The following is a 19,069-nucleotide window of genomic DNA, read 5'->3' on the forward strand; positions in this document are numbered from 1 at the left end:
GGGCCAGGGCTGGGAGAAGTCGTCTCTCTTCTCCCGCACCCCGTTCTGAGGGCAAAGGGGGGTAATTCTCCCTCCCCATTCCGGCGCTGAGGTCGCGGAGGGGGGAGGGGCGCAACAGGAGTCTGGAAGTTTGGAGGAATTTATTTTTAACTTTTCGATGCAGGGACTTCTGCGTTGCAGGGAAACGCAGGCGGGCGGGAGTAGATGCTTGAAAAATGAAGCGGGCGGGTGCAAAAGGGCTAGCTTTCCTGGACGGTGTGCGGCCGGGAGTTCGCGTAGGACTTGGTAGTGGCCACTAAATCTGCCAGATTCTGTGCGGGCGGGCGCGCGCAGAAGGACCTGGCAGTGGTGCCTGGTTCTGATTGCGTTCTGCGCTGGCGGGCGTAGCAGGACTCTGTTGGAGGCTGGCTGTAGGATACGGTGCGGGCGGGCTCGCAAGGGGCGGAGCTGGCTGGGGAGTGATCCGGGCGGGCACATCTCAGAACTTTTGTTTAGTGTGTTGTGTGAGTTAGTTTCCGCCGCCGGGATAGAGGCGCCGGCCGGGCTGGGCCGGGCTCGGGCAACTTGCTGCTCGGTCGGGCTTGTTCTGCCAGTTGCTGCTGCCGGTTGTGTTTTCCGGCTGTGGGGGGGCTGAGCAGCAGCAGCGGGGGAGCCCCGGCCTGGGCAACGGGGTATGTGGGGTGGGGAGCCCGGGCTCTGAGTCGCCGAGCCCCGGTACGGACGCGGAGCCATGGATCCCGGGCAGCCTCAGCAGCAAGCGCAGCCGCCGGCGCAGCAACAGGCGCCGCCGCCGGGCCCCCCGTCCGGCGCGGGGCAGCCCCCGGGCGCGGGGCCTCCTCCGGCCGGGCACCAGATCGTGCATGTGCGGGGCGACTCGGAGACCGACCTGGAGGCGCTTTTCAACGCGGTGATGAACCCCAAGGGCGCCAACGTGCCGCACACGCTGCCCATGCGGCTCCGCAAGCTGCCCGACTCCTTCTTCAAGCCGCCCGAGCCCAAGGCCCACTCCCGCCAGGTGAGGGGGGGGCCGGACGGCCGGCCGGGCGGGGGCGCAGCTGGGAGCTCTCCTGCCGCTATCGTCAGCGCCTGGGGGGTGCCTCCCCTCCCGTGTGTGTGAGAGAGAGTGAGTGGGGAGAGCGTCCTGTCCCGTCCCCCCCGTGTGTGTGGGAGCGCCACCCTCCGCCCCTGAGTGTGTGAGTGGGGGAGCGCCCCCTCCTGTGTGTGTGGAGGGGGGGAGAGTCCCCTTCCGCCCCCCCATCGTGTGTGTGTGGGGGGGGAGGGGGGAAAGCACCTTCCGTTCTTGCATTTAGGGGTTTTGGAGTGGGCAAAACTCCCTTTCTTGTGGGGCAGTTCTCCCGTTTACTCTGGTGATGCTCCCCTCTTCCTGCCTGCTTTCAGGGACCCTTTGGGATTTTAGCTGGGAAATTTTGTAAATAGTTCTGAGCAGGAGTTACCAGTCTCAGCAGCTGATTTTGCTGCTGTTCGCATTAGGCCCTGTCTCCGCCAGGACGTCTCACTCCCTAGCAGCCTACTTGGGCACCCAATAATTGCTCTCTTATTTTCCAGCTTTTGTTGGGAGAGGGGGATTTAAAGCCCCTAAAATTAATCTTAGAAATGTTTCACTTGAAAGTACAAAAGGATTGGGTTGTCTGATGTAATCTTCACACTGTTTATTTATCTGTGTGGAGGATGAGGAGGAGAGGAAGACAGGGATTGTGTCCAAACTTTAAAAAAAAACAATATGGATGTGGCTTTTCCACCATTTCATCATTGCTCTCCGTAGGATTAAATTTCCCACATCAGAAGCTAATTCCAGTGCGTTGGTTTTTCTGTCCCTGTTGGTAGTCACCTTTCAGCTTTACTGAAGTACCATTAAATTAACCATATCTGCAAATTGGACTGAAATAACTTGCCTGCTGCAGTCCTGTTGTCTGAACGCTCAGGGCACAATCCTGCAAGCCTAAAGTAGAGGCTGAAAAAGAGTTGCAGGATTGGGCCCATAATAAGTCTCTAACAGTGTTTGTTCTTTAAGCCGCTTGACTCATGTGCCAAGATTGAAGTGTTGATACAAATATGAATAAAAGTTAATGTTTAGGCTGCTGTTCACTAAATTTTTGTAAACTGCCTCTCTCTGCTCAAATGTTTTTATTAAGCAATGAACTTTGTTGCTAAGTTATAAAATCGATTTTATTATAAGCTATTGTCACTTTATCTGTGTAGCCAATAGAAAAGAGATTTGCTCTGTATTACACTGGTGTCTGGTATTCCAGTAGTTAAGGGTCTGTCAACATTTCCATTATTAAACTCTGGTTTGGAAGGATTTATAACTCAGCTGTAAAATTACTCCAACCTAACTTTGGCATATATTCTCTCTGCCCCGGAGTTAATTCATTTCCCAAATATTTAAAAAAACAAAACAAAACAAACAAAAAAAACAAACACACACAGTCTAGTCTTTAAGTTAAAGGACTGCAAAGAAAATAGCAGTGGTGATGGGTTATTTCTAGATTCTTGCTTTCTTGTAATTTATGAACTATGCATTATTGATGATGATTCACACAAAGTTAGTCCCATTTGGAGTGCGTGGTAATAGCCTATTTTGAACTCTTGAAATTTGGGAAGAAGGTTACTACGTGTACAGCTAATACTTTTTACACCTATTTTTACTGTGCAAGTTTTATCATGGTGTTCTTACGCACAAAGGTATACTAATAGGTATTCAGCAGTCATTTATAGCTAGATGCTGTAATCATGTATATCGTTGAGTACATATTAAGACCACAATAAATGCAGTTAACTATATTACATATTTGAAATGTACTGTATGAGGCGCATGTTGTTAATATTGATCCATATAACATGCACCTTAAAGCTTGTGGGCTGTTTGCGTACATTGCAAATGCTACTAGAGTACACAATTGAGCTCAAATCTTTGTTCCTTGGTGCTGGCTGGTTTTAGTACAATATATTGTAGTAAATCATGTAGTTAAAAGCCAGTTGAAGCCATAGGATTATTGGGTTCATTGTTGGCCTTTTCATTTTAAAATGATTGTGATGGTGGTGTCTCTTTTTCTCCACTCTTGTCTGATACTGCAATAAGAATATCCACCTTGGGATTTTTGGGGGGGTGTAAGGAAAATATTCATACTTCACATCTGAGTGAGTTATGTCCGTCCAATACATGAGCTGTAACTCACAAAAGCTTATGCTCAAATATATTTGTTAGGCTCTAAGGTGCCACAAGTACTCCTTTTCTTCTTCCAATACATGGTTGCTTTTGAAAATTTTAGCAAAATGCAGATACTGGATAATTGTGTAACATAGGCCAAATTCTGATTTTGAGAGTTTGCATGCTATTACACGTAAGGCACAGTAGCTGATTTAATGAGACCTGGGATGAGTGTACACATCTGAGTTCATAAATGAGCCCCATGTATTCTGCAATACCTAGGTACAGTGGTATGGCAAGGGCTGACATTTACATAATAAAATGTAGGTGTGCAAATTATCCTACTGTACATGGAAAGTGAATGCCCTCATATATATATATGTCAACATTTAAATACAGTTTTCATGGCTATTTTTTTTTCCCCTCCATGGATTTGAGTCCATATCAGGAAAACTACACAGTTTAACATGATTCACAGTCCTCAGTTCAGGAGAGACCCAGGTTGTAATAATTAGGGTTATGTGGGCCAGGGTTGAGGAAGGTTTGCAGAGATGTTGGTGGAAAACTTGATTTGTTTGTCCACATTCTGGCTGTAGCTGGTGCTGCTCTCTTTTTATACGCACCATACATACAATTAAAGTACAGTTTACTTGAAGGTTGGGAACCCTTTTCTTGCATATCATATCTTGCACTGTATTGAAATAGTCCTTTGGGGCCCAATTTGTAGTCGCTACTCCTGTGGAACTCCCACTGAAGCCAATGGGCTTTTACATCTGTGCAAGTTAGGTGCAAAACACCAACAATCCAGGCTAGTAGTTTACATCCACTTTGCATAGTCATTTCCACCAATTCAGTATGCAAGGGAATTGTGAATCAGGCTTGACATTAGTACCCTTTGAAGAATGGGGATAAGATCAGGCCTTAAGGTATGATCCTCACAAAGAAGATGGCTTTTTATATGTGTACAAAATAAAACTAAACAAGAATGAGAAACATTCAAAATTAATATTCTATAGGTGTATATATAAAAGTTTTGCAAGCTTGCTCTTTAAGTAATCTACTTTGGGCTACATCCTTGAATGTTAGCAACTTCGGAATAAGTAGAATTTTAGAAAAAACATATTTGCCTGCTTGTCTAGGAAACATTCAGTAAGTTAAAAGTAGGTTGTGTTCCAACAGGCATGTTTCTGCTGAAGTAAAATATCTTACAACAATTTAACTCCTGACAGGCCAGCACTGATGGAGGGTCAGCAGGAGCCTTGACTCCACAACATGTCCGAGCTCATTCCTCTCCAGCTTCGCTGCAGCTTGGAGCTGTCTCTCCAGGGACACTTACCCCCTCTGGAGTAGTGACTGGTCCTGGAGCTGCACCTTCTTCTCAACATCTCCGCCAGTCTTCATTTGAGATTCCTGATGATGTACCTCTGCCACCAGGTTGGGAGATGGCTAAGACGCCATCTGGCCAGAGATATTTTCTGAAGTAAGTAAAATCTATTTGAAAGAAGGTTAGCTGCATTTCTTAACAAAGTTTGTGTTCCATGTTGTTAAGAATCTCTGTGTGTAGGAATCGCTGCACCTTTAGCGTAAAATGTATTTTAAAATGATAGGGCATGATTTTCAATAGTACTGAGCACCTATAGCTCCCACTGACTTCAATTGGAGGTGTGAGTGTTTGGCTCTTATGAAAATCCTGTGTGTTTTAAACGTGTCGTCTTCTTGGTTTGTCTTAAATATGAAGTGGTGGTTTTCTGTGTTTGTGTTTTAAAAATCACTTGAATGTATATAATGATATTTTGACTTGCATAAAGTTCTTCTTCAGGCCAAAATAAATGGAACTGTCACACAAATTTGCTATAAAATGGATGTTAAAAATGTTAAGTAACTTTGGCAGATATTTTAGTGAGAGGAGTAAAGGATTTCTCTGATTGTTCAAAGTGCAATGATACAGGCACTGATTGTGCATTCAGATCCATGCATGCAGACTCCTGCGCCCACGCAGAGTCCATTGGTACGTGGATCTGATTACAGGGTTGGAGTTTATAGTTCTTAAAATTAACTTACATTGTTTGGCTTGAGAGGGAAAATTCATAAAATTCTTGAAAATTGCTCCTTACTCATGCACATATGGCTTTTTTCCTATAGTGAATTTAGTATGCCCTTTTCTATAACTGAGAAGAGCTTACATATGCCAGCAGTGTGATATGTAATCCATTAGGGAGCGTTTTCTTTTATACTGTGTAGTTTCTAAAGCATCAGGAGTCTATCCTCCTTTCTGAAAGAGTGACCACCAAGACATATAATTGGCCCTCAAATACTTGGACTGTATTTTTAGCATTTTCTTTTACTTATTTTTAACATTTTTTTTAAACTGGCAGGCTCCAAGTAGCCCATTATTTGTCATTTTGAATTTAGGGAAAATAAAGCATATATATAATGAAGCATTTACATAGTCATACCTTGCTTACCTTAAGATTATTGTAAACTTCTGTGTCATGTTTACCAAAATAAAGTATTCAAGCCTGAATTCTTTGGGAAATTAGTCTGTGTTAAGAACCTAAAAATAGGCAAAAGCCAAAGAGTATGTAGCTGTGATTTTTGTCGATGTAACTGAATAATACACGTTAGACCAGATCCTGAGCTGGTGTAAATTGGCATTGTACCTTTGAATTTTTGGAATTAGGCAAGTTTACGCCAGCTGAGACTATTTCCCACTGGGCCTTGAGGGAGCTCAACATAAATTTTGAAATTAGATCAAAACCGTTTTTTTTACTGTACTACTTAAACTCTTACGAACTAGCTTATATAATAGGGCAAAACTGCAAACACAACAGTCTGCTAATTCAGATCAAATGTAATGGATTTAAAATTGTGCAATTGATAGTGTTTCTTACTATTTTTAGTAATTGTCTATTTCAATTTTATAGAAAGGGTTTTATTGCTTTATAAGAGATGCAAAATGTCTTTACACTTAAATACACTTTTATAATTGATTCTTTAATTATGCTCATTCAGGTGAAAGTAGAGGGAAGGATTTGATCTTGGAAAGCTTTTCTACAGTTTCATTATTACTACAGAAAATCTTTTCCTTTTTTCTGCAAGTTTTCTTTTTTGTCCTTTCTTGGTGTCCTGGTATCCATTTCAAAGGGTCAGGTTTCAGCAAGAACAATAAAGAGCCTGAGACTGGAAAGTACACACAAGTCTGGCAAACTCATCTGCATGAGCAAGGTCGTTTGTTCTCAAGCAGACATCCAAAGTAAATGATTGAAAGAGCTGCTAGCTGTGAAGGATGTGTCTTGAAGGGGAAAAGAGTGGAAACAAACCAGGTTGTTAGGAAGAAAAATAAAGGCTGTACTTTTTGAACCTCTCCCTGCTGGGTCACATGCTGACCTGGGGAGATTTTCAACAGCTTAATAGGCTGTTTTCTTTTTACTTTCCTTGGGTGATTCTGTGCTTTGGGAGAGCCTGATGAGGACAGTTCAGAAGGCTCTGTTCACACTTGAAGATCAGCATTTGTTGTCCCTAATAGGTCTTATAACACTGTCTGCAGGTGTAATCCACAAGCATCATTGCAATTCAGAATTACTTGTGTTATCTTTATAACTTGAGTTCCAGTGAAACACTTTGGATATTTCAAAAACATACAGTAAAAATTTTTTTTGAAGAATTCCTTTTAGCATAAGCAAATGTATATTTCAGAAGTTTTCTTAAAACAATTATTTTGAACTTTAGATAGAATACATATATATAGGTCCTGGAAGCTGATTTAAACTGGCAGTTTGTCTATTTATACTTTGAGCTTTCTTAAAACATAAGTAAGTGTATCCAGAATTCTGCTGCTAATATAACTTTTGTGCTCTAATACAGCTAAATATAAATATATACAACTAGGAACAAAGAATGTAGGCCATATTTACAGGATGGAGGACTCTATTCTGGGAAGCAGTGACTGAAAAAGATTTGGGGGTCATGGTGGATAATTAGCTTAACATGAGCTCCCAGTGTGATGCTATGGCCAAAAGAGCTTGTTGATCCTTGGATGCATAAACAGGGGAATCTCAAGTAGGAGAAGAGAGGTTATTTTATCTCTGTATTTGGCACTGGTGTGACTACTGCTGGAATAATGTGTCTAGTTCTGGGGGTCAGATTAAAAAAGGATGTTGATAATTTGGAGCATGTTCAGAGAAGAGCCACAAGAATGATTAAAGAATTAGAAAATATTCCTGATAGACTCTGGGAGCTCAGTCTGTTTAGAAGATTACGGGTTGACTTGATTCCAGGCTGTAAGTATCTATAAGGGGAACAAATATTTAATAATGGCTCTTCAGTCTGGCAGAAAAAGGTAAAACATCATCCAATGGCTGGAAGTTGAAACTAAACGAATTCAGACTGGAAACAGGGTGTACATTTTTAACAGTGAGAACATTTTACCAAGGGTTGTGGTGGATTCTTCATTGCTGACCATTTTAAAATCAAGAATGGATGTTTTTCTAAACGATATGCCGTAGACGTTATTTTGGGGAAGTTCTCTGACCTGTGTTAGGAGATCAGACTAGATGATCACAGTGTTCTCTTCTGGCTTTGGAATCTGTAAGCAATTTTTGCTTGTGAATAATTGGTTCCCTCTACAATATGCAGAGTTTTGGCCCCTCTTCACTAGCTTGGTATTGTTGCTTTTTGTTCCTATTGCCCTGTTCAGTAGCCATTCCATGAAAGCATGATCCTTTCTGGTAAACTGGTAAATAGAAGTACTGTACATTTATACAGAGTAGGTGAAAGTATTAGACATATCTTCAGTTGTTAGTCAGCCCTATGGTGTTGGTTATTGTAGTACACCCTATACTTATGCTTGGAAGGATTAGTTTTTTATCGATAAATTTTGATAAACATAGATTTCACCATACACACCCAAACCAAAGACAGATATTTCCTGTGATGATAATTCAAATTTACAGATAGGCAAAGTAAGAAAAATGTTGCTTGGAAAAAAAAAAAAAGTTTTATTTAAGGATATTTGTATATCCTTTGTATATTTTGACATATGACAATTTGTGTTTTAACGGTTAAAAGTTTTAACTTTTTGAATTTCAACATCTACTGTAGTTAAATAATTGTCAGACCCCATTGTCTTACTCCCCATAATTTCACACAATTATGAAAATTTAAATTGATAAAAATTTTAAAAAGGTTGAAACCCATTATTTTGTGCAAACTTACCAAAAAGTGCTTAAAATAAATATTGATATCCACCAAAAATATACAATATATAAAAAAATTAAATTCAAATCTGTCTATCCTGCAGACGGTTAAGTACAGTAAAGAAATTTCACTTGAAGAGATCAAGAACTGCAAATGCAATAATTTTCACAATGGGAGAGGCAGATGAGAAAATGACTCAAAATGTTATAATGACCAACTCTTGTACTCTTATATCAGTCTGGGATATTCTGGGGTAGGATTCAGTTTTGAAATCCCAACATCCGGCATTCTTACATTAAGTCCATTTCAGCATCATCATTTAAACTTCATGTGTAAGTTTAAATTTCTGCCCAATATGTGGTGGTCCAATACTTTATTAATATTCAGATCACCATTATAACCAGGAGTTTTATTAGCATGATTAATCTATAGTGTAATTGAAGCAGAGTTAGAGCGGTGAAGCAAACACATTCCTGTCATGTGTGGTAGCATTTATACTTCATTAAAGCTGCAAACTTCTGTGAAATGTAGCTAGAGTTCATCAGTGGTAAAATAAGTCTTGTCTCCTTAGTAAGTAGTCAGATGTTAGTCTGCACAATATTATCATGCAGAGCAGAAGTGTTTCAGAATGGACTGAATATAAAATAAAGATGGCATGATTGGTCAGTAGATCAATCACGTGGCTTTTGAAGCACTTCCTGTTGGCCAGTGGTAGATTGACATTTCAATGAACTGTGAAGGGGGGCTACTAGCTCAACCCCTGGGCAAGAGATAAAATGCATTGCTGCGGTAATAGCAGTCAGCACTTTGCAAAAGGGCAAATCCGTATGCTAGATGTAATTTCTGTTGTTGTTTGCTTATTTTATATTCAACGCTGGACTATTCTAAATCATACAACACAGTACATTTAATTCCTACAAAAGTGGTGTAATACCTCTTCCTCTCTCCCCGCGTGAGGAAACTGCCATTGCTCAGTCCAACTGTCTTGTAGTTGCTTTTTCCTGCAGGAAGCCGTTCTTCCATGCAGTTTGTCAACAGCTTCCTATTGTCTTTATGAAGTGTTCTATGACTTCCTGAATAAAGCTGAGTTGGTTTTCAAGTGATATTTACCGTTACCATTAACCTTTTGTAAGATCTCTTATCAGATGGGTTATTGCTAGCTGTGTATTTCTTACACGTTCTGTACAGAGTTAGGGATAGATTCAGGTAATTTGATATAATACGGAACTAAAGGCCCTTAAAACAATAATGCAGCTTGATTCTTTGCTTTTATGTGATTTGTGATATAGAAAGGTAAAGGACCTAATGAAGTGATCGACACTGCTGTTACATTTCTCTCCCATTCTTCCTCAACACTTATACAAAAACAAAGAAGAACTGATCTGAGTTTTTTGGGACAGAAAATGTTTGTTGTTCTGTTTGGATCCAAGGTGACATTAAAATGTATGTAGTACCTTAGGGTACAGATGAAGTAAGTATTTAGCAACATAATTAATGGAGCTTCTCTGAAGTTGTTCGCCCTGCTCCGTACACAGCTCAGGTTCATTCTGACATTAAATGAATGGTACCGTTTGAGACTAAAATTGTAACTACTGCTTATGATAGGTTTAGGCTATTTTTTTATATACTCATGCTATTAAAAGCAATTGACGCTTTTACTACTGTCACTCTACTGAGCTATATGTAAGCTAGAATACAAATAAAAACTTAATTTTATGTTCATAACATTGATTCCTGACTATTTGTTTTAAGTTTTCTCTAGTATTTACGATGCATTGTATATCAGCCAGCTTCCCCAAGATTAAAAAAGAAACACATTTATATTAGCTAATTTCACAACAAACTCGGGTAACTAAAGGAAGGAAATATACTTGGGTGTGTGACATTTAAAAATTGTTAACTTGTGTGTGTGCCTGATGAGTTACGTTTCTTGGTTTTGGAAAATAGTATTATATACAATAAGATGACTTCATTGTCCTTTTAAAAATGAAAAGCCTTTAATATTCCTCTGATATTGATGCTGCAAAATTATTTTGAAACTGCAGTTGCACAAAGTATTTCTTTATTTGGGGGGAAGGGCAACTCTGCCTATTTGTCTTGAGAGTGAGCTGGGAGAAAGATGGAAGTATGTCTTTAATGCTCTGTACAGAACTTGCGCTAAGCTCAGTGGGTGGGCATCAATGGAAAGAATGACACACAATACCTCACTGCTTTCAAAAAGAAAATGCAAGAGCATTGATAGTATCCCTGTGTTGAATACTCTGCCATGTGCAGTATTTTTGTATTACTGTATACAAAAAAGTTAAGGTAATAGAGAACATGCAAACTAACAATACATCTCATGGAAATATGAATAAAGCATTTTAAATGTGTTTTCCTGTTATAAGTTTCCATTTTGTTCCAAAGGAAACAGGACAATTGGCATCAGGTTGCGAAATTACAATGAATTGTGCTGGGTGCCTGGAAAAAAATCGTAATTAAAAATAGATACACTTTTGGAGATTCACACTGATATTTTTTTCATTGGTTGTTCATCTATATCATTTTAAAAGGACTTGGTACTCCAAAATTCCATTTTTTGTAAGAACAACATTTGTGCTTTGTAGGGGCCTGATACAGTCCTCACTGAAGTCCATAGTTGTTGTTTCATTGACTTCAATGGGCACTGGAGGAGGCCCTCACTGAGAGTCAAATATTAATGCTGTATGGGAAGCAAAACTCAGCAGTTGTGAATACAGCTTCCATTAACCTTAATAGGAGCTGTGCATGTACATTGAAGGGATGCGATTCCCCGTATTTAACTATAGGAGCATATTTTAGAACGATAACAAGATCACATTACTATCATTTTCTTTAAGTAGTATTAAGGGTGAAGAGCAAAACTATTTTAATTTTTTTTTTGAACATGTAAAACTACAACTTTAAAATCCCCTTGAAGCACTGATGTAAAACTGCCTCTGATATTGTTTGACGAACAATGTAATTTTGCTTTAATATAGATTAAAAAGAAAATGTTTTTCATTTCTTTATAATATTGTTCACATTTTGGATTCCCCAAATTAAATTTAAGTTCAGCTTTGTATTCAGTTAGCATTACTCTGGTTTAAAATATATTGTAACACGTTAACCAGCATAAATTATCACTTGTAGCATTAATTAGTCAATGATCTGTGTTTTCTAATGGGAAGTCTTAAAGAGGCTGTGAGTATCAGTAATAGTGGTTACAAAGTCATACATTTCTTAGAAGGGGTCTGCTTTTTAAAGGATTAATCAGACTTCCAAGCAGTGAAAGAGATACTGATCCTTTTACGAAGAAAAATTGTTGCATGCCCTGGTTGCTCAAGTACTGTCACACCAAGTTTTCTGGGAACAAGTGTTGCCACCAGGGAAGCACTTTTATTTGCTGGGTTCTTGAACTCTCCTTAAAGGCAAACAAAAGTTTGGCATAAATCTTCTAACCATCCTACTTCCCCCCCCCCCCCCACCCCCCCCCCCCGTCATTCTCAGAGGCTAGGAAAAAGGACAGTTGAATTGTTTAATACTCATCTGGTTCACAGCATGGGAGGGATAATAATCTGTAACCCATCAAACATATAATAGATGGTTGCAGCTCTGTAGAAAGCTGTAAATTAACAAAAGGATGCCAATTTGGAAGTTGTCATTCTAGTAACAATGGTATTAGCCACTAATTATAACATTAATCATTTTTATATTAAGCATTATTGGTAAGTGGTACCATTTTCACTATCTCCTCATTAGTGGCATCTTCATCACATACCCAATCATAAAACCCATCTCTTCCGCCTTCCATAAGAGGTAAAAGCAATAACTTTAAGAGTTTAAAACTAGGGCTCTCAAGCGATTAAAAAAGTAATTGCGATTAATCGTGCAATTAAAAAAATTAATCATGATTAATTGCACTGTTAAACAATAATAGAATATTATTTAAATATTTTTGGATATTTTCTAAATTTTCAAATATACTGATTTCAATTACAGCACAAAATACGACGTGTAGAGTGCTCACTTTATTTTTGATTACAAATATTTGCACAGTAAAAAAAAATTTGTATTTTTCAGTTGACCTAATACAAGTACTGTAGTGCAATCTCTTTATCATGAAAGTCGAACTTACAAATGTAGAATTATATACAAAAAAACCCTCATTCAAAAATAAAACAATATAAAACTTTAGAGCCTAAAAGTCCACTCAGTCCTACGTCTTGTTCAGCCAATCACTCAAACAAGTTTGGTTACAATTTGCAGGAGATAATGCTGCCTGCTTCTTGTTTACAATGTCACCTGAAAGTGAGAACAGGCATTCACATCGCACTGTTGTAGCCGGCTAGCACACCTGGCACATAAATATCTTGTGTCAAGATTCATATGTCCCTTCATGCTTCAACCACCATTCCAGACGACATGTGTCCATGCTGATGACTGATTCTGCTTGATAATGATCCAAAGCAGAGCTGACGAACACATGTTCATTTTCATTATCTGAGTCCGATGCCACCAGCAGAAGGTTGATTTTCTTTTTTGGTGGTACGGGTTCTGTAGTTCCCACATCGGAGTGTTGTTCTTTTAAGATTTCTGTAAGCATGCTCCGCACTTCGTCCCTCTCGGATTTTGGAAGGCACTTTAGATTCTTAAATCTTGGGTCGAGAACTGTAGTTATTTTTAGAAATCTCACATAGGTACCTTCTTTGCATTTTGTCAGATCTGCAGTGAAAGTGTTCTTAAAATGAACAACATGTGCTGAGTCATCATCTGAGACTGCTATAACATGAAATGCGGGTAAAACAGAACAGGAGACACCAAATTCTCCCCCAAAGAGTTAAGTCACAAATTTAATTAACGCATTATTATTTTTTTTTAACGAGCGTCGTCAGCATGGAAGCATCTCCTCTGGAATGATGGCCAAAGCATGAAGGGGCATACAAATGTTTAACGTATTTGGCATGTAAATACCTTGCAATGCTGGCTACAAAAGTGCCATATGAACGCCTGTTCTCACTTATAGGTGACGTTGTAAATAAGAAGCAGGCAGCAGTATCTTCAAATGTAAACAAACTTATTTATCTTAGCAATTGGCTGAACAAAAGCAGGACTGAGTGGACACTGTAGGTTCTAAAGTTTTACATTGTTCAGTCTGAGTGCAGTTATGTAACAAAAAAAAAAAATCTACATTTGTAAGTTTCTCTTTCATGATAGAGATTGCACTACAGTACTTGTATGAAGTGAATTGACTAATACTATTTCTTTTATCATTTATATTATTTTTGATTAAAAATATTTCCACTGTAAAAAGTGAGCACTGTACACTTTACATAATAGAAATCAATATATTTGAAAATGTAGAAAAACATCCAGAAATATTTAGAAAAACATCCAGAAATATTTAATAAATTTCAGTTGGTATTCTGTTTAACGGTGCGATTTAATTGCGATTGATTTTTTTTTCAGTTAATCTTGTGAGTTAACTGCAATTAATCGACAGCCCTATTTAAAACCTTTGGTACTTAGAACTAATTTATCATTCAGTGTTCCTGATTTACGAATGCTGCACGCTAATTAATGACTTTACATATTTGACATTGAGGAAAACATAGCAGGTATTAGAGTAGCAGCCGTGTTAGTCTGTATCCGCAAAAAGAAAAGGAGGACTTGTGGCGTTAGTCTCTAAGGTGCCACAAGTCCTCCTTTTCTTATAGTAGGTATTAATTTCCTTTATTCACTTACATTGGTTGCCAGAAATGTTTTTTGAGGAAAAGTAAACCCATTATGGACACTAGATGTGTTTTTAAAACATTTTATTTCAGGGATTGAATTGGGTCACAGGTGAAGTGAAGCAAGATGATTGATCCTGAATAGTCATCTCTACATGTCACAGACATAATTAGCTGCCAGGTGAGGCAAATAATGGTATTAGCAAGGATGTTATGTCAGGATTGGAGTACGAGATGAACTGTGGAAGCTAGCATAGTATTAACTATAGGCAGTTGGTATACTTCCACATCAAAGCTAAAATTCACTCAGATTCTCTTAAAAAGAGAGGGGTGAATAGTTAGAGTACTGTTGGCCAAAAATAAAGATGTTACTCCTTCTTTTTACATGTATCCAGATCTTGTGATATGTTTCCCTTCATAGTTTGGGAAAACATCCAAATGATGTAATTGAATTTAGTTTGACCCCTTGAAGCTGGTGGGTCTGCAGCTCTTTCTATGTTGTGAAAACTAATTCGTTTTGCCATTACTATGTTAGGAAATCTCCAGTGGCTAAAACATATAATTAATAAATATTTTAATTGGTGAATTCTCCCATTAATAGTGACCTTTTTTGTGTAAGGAAAAAAATCCTCTTTCACAGAAGGCACAGGGATGTTTAATTCCTAAAACTTGAATAAATCAAGGTTTCTTTTCCTCTTGTAAATTCTGAAAATAATCCGGTGTTGAATGCAGGAAGTCTGCACGGGAGGTATACACAACTAGCACGTGTAAAATACCTAGGGTAGATGCCACCAGGACATGTTTGTCTATGGGTGAATACGCTCTTTCATAATCAGCAGTGGTTATGTTATCCCCCACACTTCCCATGGAGTAATCTGACAAATTTGGGTTAAATTTAATATGAAACAAAACTCTTAGGTGGAGCCTAGGTGTTGGAAAGTTAAGATGCCACACAATGATTGAACATATTCTATCAAACAATGTTTTTTAAATTTAAGTTCAGTTTGTTTAAAAGGTATACTTCGAAACTTATCAGGTATGGAGCTGTTTGGTTTTAAGCATTTAATTTATGGGAAGTTTGTAATGCTCTGTTATGAAAGTGGTGACTAGTAAACATATTTTTGCTGTGTTGGAAGTAAAAATATCCTAAACTGGGTTTGATTTGTACTCTGGCTTTTTGTGTGCCAATTAGTACCAGAAGCAATGCTGAGAGTTTTTACTGGATATCAGGAGTTTGAAGCATGTAAAATTAAGGTTTAACATTGTTTCCTAGCCTCTTTAAAGATACATTCACGAATTCAAGCTCCCATTTTAAGGCTCGGGCAAGCACCACTAAAACACCAGTTGGTTTTTAACTCACCTACTTTGGGCTAGGTTTCAGGCAAACATAGTCTATTTTAAGTTACTAAATTAGCATCTAGATATCTTGTGAAGTAAAATCATTACTAGTATACTGCAGGTCAGCCATGCCAGTTACTAAGGAAACAAATCTTTGTCTTCAAAACAATTTTGGGCTTTGCTTTAACTTCATTAATAAGACTTTTCTGTGTCATATTGAGACACCAGAACCCTTTTGCTTAGACTCTGGTGAGCTGTCTGATAAAAGATTACATCAGTGTTAGTAGAAAGTTTGGTTATGGATTATTACTCTGATGTTGGGTTGTCAAAACTTGTGCTGAACTGTTTTATAGTGGAGTCAAGTAAAGGTAATTTACTATTGCTTGTTTATCTGCAAAGGGTACTGATTTATGAAGGGCTTTGTTGTGAGTCAGTATGTGTAGCCACACGGTAGTTATTTAAATGGTGTTGTTACTTCGGGGATGCCTTTTCCTTCCTCATTAACTGTTGGAACTGAAATGTTAAATAATTTTTTCCTCTTCTGAATATATTGTAAAATCAGGCATTTTTATGACATGATAAAATGTTTTCTAAAAGCCGCATATGGGTTGTACAGCTGAGATGGAGTTGCCTGGTAGGAAAAATAAACCAATAGGGAGATAGAAAGGGATGTTTCTGGGGGGTAATAGGATGACATTAAGAAAAGGAAAATTAAAGGTTGATATTCATGAAAAGCTTTCTTAAAGCAAGGTCTGTTAGAATGTGAAACAAGAGAAGTAAGAGAAGACTTTCTGTTTGGAACACTTAAAACTGGACTAAGCATTTTTAAGCAGTAAAAAATGCAGAGAAGATGGCAGTGTCCCACTGGCTTGGGATTGTGCTGTGTGGCATCCTAGCTCTTTTCAGTTCCCAGTTTGTAACTTCAAGACAACCAGTGTAATCTGCACACTGAAGTATGGAAAATGACTATGTACTGGGAAATGTGATGTAATGGTTGAAAAGTGACTGACTACGCACACACACCTGTGTTTGCACGACTCTTCCACAATATGCACTATTTACTATGAATCCTAGCACACTCAAGAAAAAAACACCTTTTGGGTAGAGAAAAGGTACTGACTGCTTTCCTTAACTAGGGTTTAGCAGTTCATAGACTCTTTTATTGGCAGTTGGGACAAGGTGAATTTCACCCTTTAACAATAAAATACTTTAGACGTCTCCACTTTGCAGTGAGACCATTTAATAGCACTTTCCAACTTCAAAGTGCTCTGTAAACATTAACATAAACTTTAGGTAGTTTTGAGTGCTGACTTTCCGCCTCTCTCTAAAAATCTGAGGGAAAACTGTGACATATTGGAGTTAGAGGAAGTTTGGTTGGCCTGGTAATTAGAAAATTAAGCAATTTAAGTGGAAGGGGGTTTTTTCCTTCCCATTTTATTTTCACCACCTTCTTACTACTTTAAACTTATGGACTATTAGAGTTGAAGAAAATGTTAAAACAAATCACCCTTTGATTAGTCTCTTCCGTAAACAGTTTTTTGAAAAGTCCATGAAAGTTACATACCCTCCTTTAGGAGTTTTTACTTCTCCATGAGATTCTTTTCTTGTCATTGTGAATATTATCTGCAGGTCAACTCGCAGTATAAAGTTGCGCTGTTAAGTTTTTAATGTTAGTCTTAAAGGTGAACTCCAAAAAGTCTTGTGGGTTTTTTAAATGTGGTGAAATTCTGAAAGTTTCTCTGCTTAAATTTTGGAGGACTCTGGCTAGCTGGAGAGCTAGTAAGATTACAATAAGTACCAAAGAAGATAAACCCTATTGAGTTGGGGATTTGTTTTTATTCAGACTGTATAAAATTGAGTGGTTTGTTTTTAATAACATCTGTCTAGGTCTAACAGGTAGACTAGATTTGTTAAGGGTTCAACACCTCTTCTCCTTCAGTCAGTGACTGAGAACGCTCACAATATACATCTTTGAGACCCCCTGACTCATCCAGCAAAGCTAAGGAAAGGTAAGACTTAACATTTGTGGTATTTCTAAAGTAAAAAAACAAATTCCTTTCCCTCTTTTTATAAACCCCTCTATTTAATAAAAAAAAAATCCTCCATACCTGTCTTATATATTATAAGAAGTAATAAAGCATCCAAATTGGTAGGTTTTGGGGAATTCTTCCACACATTCCCCCCCCCCCCTTTTTTTTTTTTGCAGGTCACGTTTAAGAGAGACTTTGTTTCTAGACTTCATGGCCTAGACTGGGTAAAACCTGTTTTACTTACATAGATTTAAATTCCAGGTGGGTTTGATCCTGTAAGGTGGTGAGTTCTTTGGACTCCAAAGTGTCAAGGTTGCTCAGTATCTTGCAAGAGCAGCTCTCTAGGAAGAATGGAAGCCTAGTGCTGTCTTTGTTGAATTTGACCCTTCAAAAGCAGCAAATTTACTGTATTTTAATGCAGCCCGTATGTCATCCTACAAGTTCAGTAATTTAGAAAACTAGTAATTTAGAAAACAATCTGCTCTCTTTCAAAGAAAAAGAGTATTGTAACTCTCTAGGATGTTAGGCCGAAGTACTTGTAAGGTAATGGAGATGTCTGTAAATTTAACATTTCTTTGTAAGATGTTGGTGATGGTCTGCACATTTTCTTGCACTAACAAATGACTATTCACTGAAAAAACCCAATTGCCATTTCACAATATCCTGATAATTTGGTCACTGTTTCACTTTGTAGTGTCTCAGTAACAGGACCATACGAAGTCTTAGAATTAAGTTTCTAAAATTCTTCTACTCAAAGATACTTCCATCTATTAATATGCCTCTGAAGGGACTATACTTGATCCACTCTGTAGACCACACTGATTTGTTGTGGAAAATAAAGACATCATCTCTTTGATCTCTTACTATCGAAGCATAGTGAATCAAATTTTAGTCACATGTGGTAATGCTGTCTGAAACACCCCATGATTTTTTATTTAATTAAAAAAAAATAAAATTGTGGGGTGACTTCTCAGCTTTTGTTGTTAGGGTTGTATTGGTACCCTGAAGAGAACATTATAAAAGTGCAGCTATTTATGTAGTTCTTGCTCCAGGCTGCAATTTGAATCCTGTTTATACAGAGTTGCTGAGCAAGTCAAAGTTTGCATGTCAGTCGTAATTGATTCCTCCACCCTGCAGTCATATTGCAGTAGGAGTTCAGACCCTCTGCTGTGCAAAGTTTTGCTCATTTAAAGTATCTTTAATTGTTTGCTTTGCTAAAGTGAAGTGAGGGGTATGGGCGGGAGGAGACAACAGGATTTTAAAACTTTCTAAACACAAGTTAACTAAGTTACTGACTGCCTGAGGGAGTCACAAATGTTAGTCAGTAAAAACTCTTAAGATATTGTTTCTTATAGGTGACAAAATTTGCATCAGATACAAAAACCGTTAAAAATAACACTAGCAGTCTGTCATCCCCACAAAAAGAGGTGTTCAGAATGATCTATAAGGGGTTCAGAAGAGAGAACTCCAAGGGCATGGCTACAGTTGTAGATGTAGAGCACTTTGAGTTAAACCAGCCTTTGGAGAGCACAGTAGGGAAAGTGCTGCAGTCTGTCCACACTGATAGCTTCAAGCGCATTGGCGTGACCACATTTGCGGCACTTGCA

General features: G+C 38.4%; 1 protein-coding gene across 8 annotated transcripts in view; it reads left to right on the forward strand.

Moving 5' to 3' along the window:
• The first annotated feature begins 516 nt into the window (after positions 1 to 516).
• The window catches only part of YAP1 (Yes1 associated transcriptional regulator), a 151,736-nt gene continuing 133,183 nt past the window's right edge, over positions 517 to 19,069 (forward strand). For all 8 annotated transcript variants that reach the window (XM_077808513.1, XM_077808530.1, XM_077808522.1 and 5 more), the window contains exons 1-2: positions 517 to 1,015; positions 4,399 to 4,649. In XM_077808513.1, coding sequence (XP_077664639.1) covers positions 731 to 1,015; positions 4,399 to 4,649 — 536 coding nt within the window. In that variant the 5' untranslated portion in view covers positions 517 to 730. The remainder of the gene's footprint in view (positions 1,016 to 4,398; positions 4,650 to 19,069) is intronic.

The sequence above is a fragment of the Eretmochelys imbricata genome, chromosome 1 (assembly GCF_965152235.1).
Source record: "Eretmochelys imbricata isolate rEreImb1 chromosome 1, rEreImb1.hap1, whole genome shotgun sequence".
In the NCBI taxonomy this organism is placed as follows: domain Eukaryota; kingdom Metazoa; phylum Chordata; order Testudines; family Cheloniidae; genus Eretmochelys; species Eretmochelys imbricata.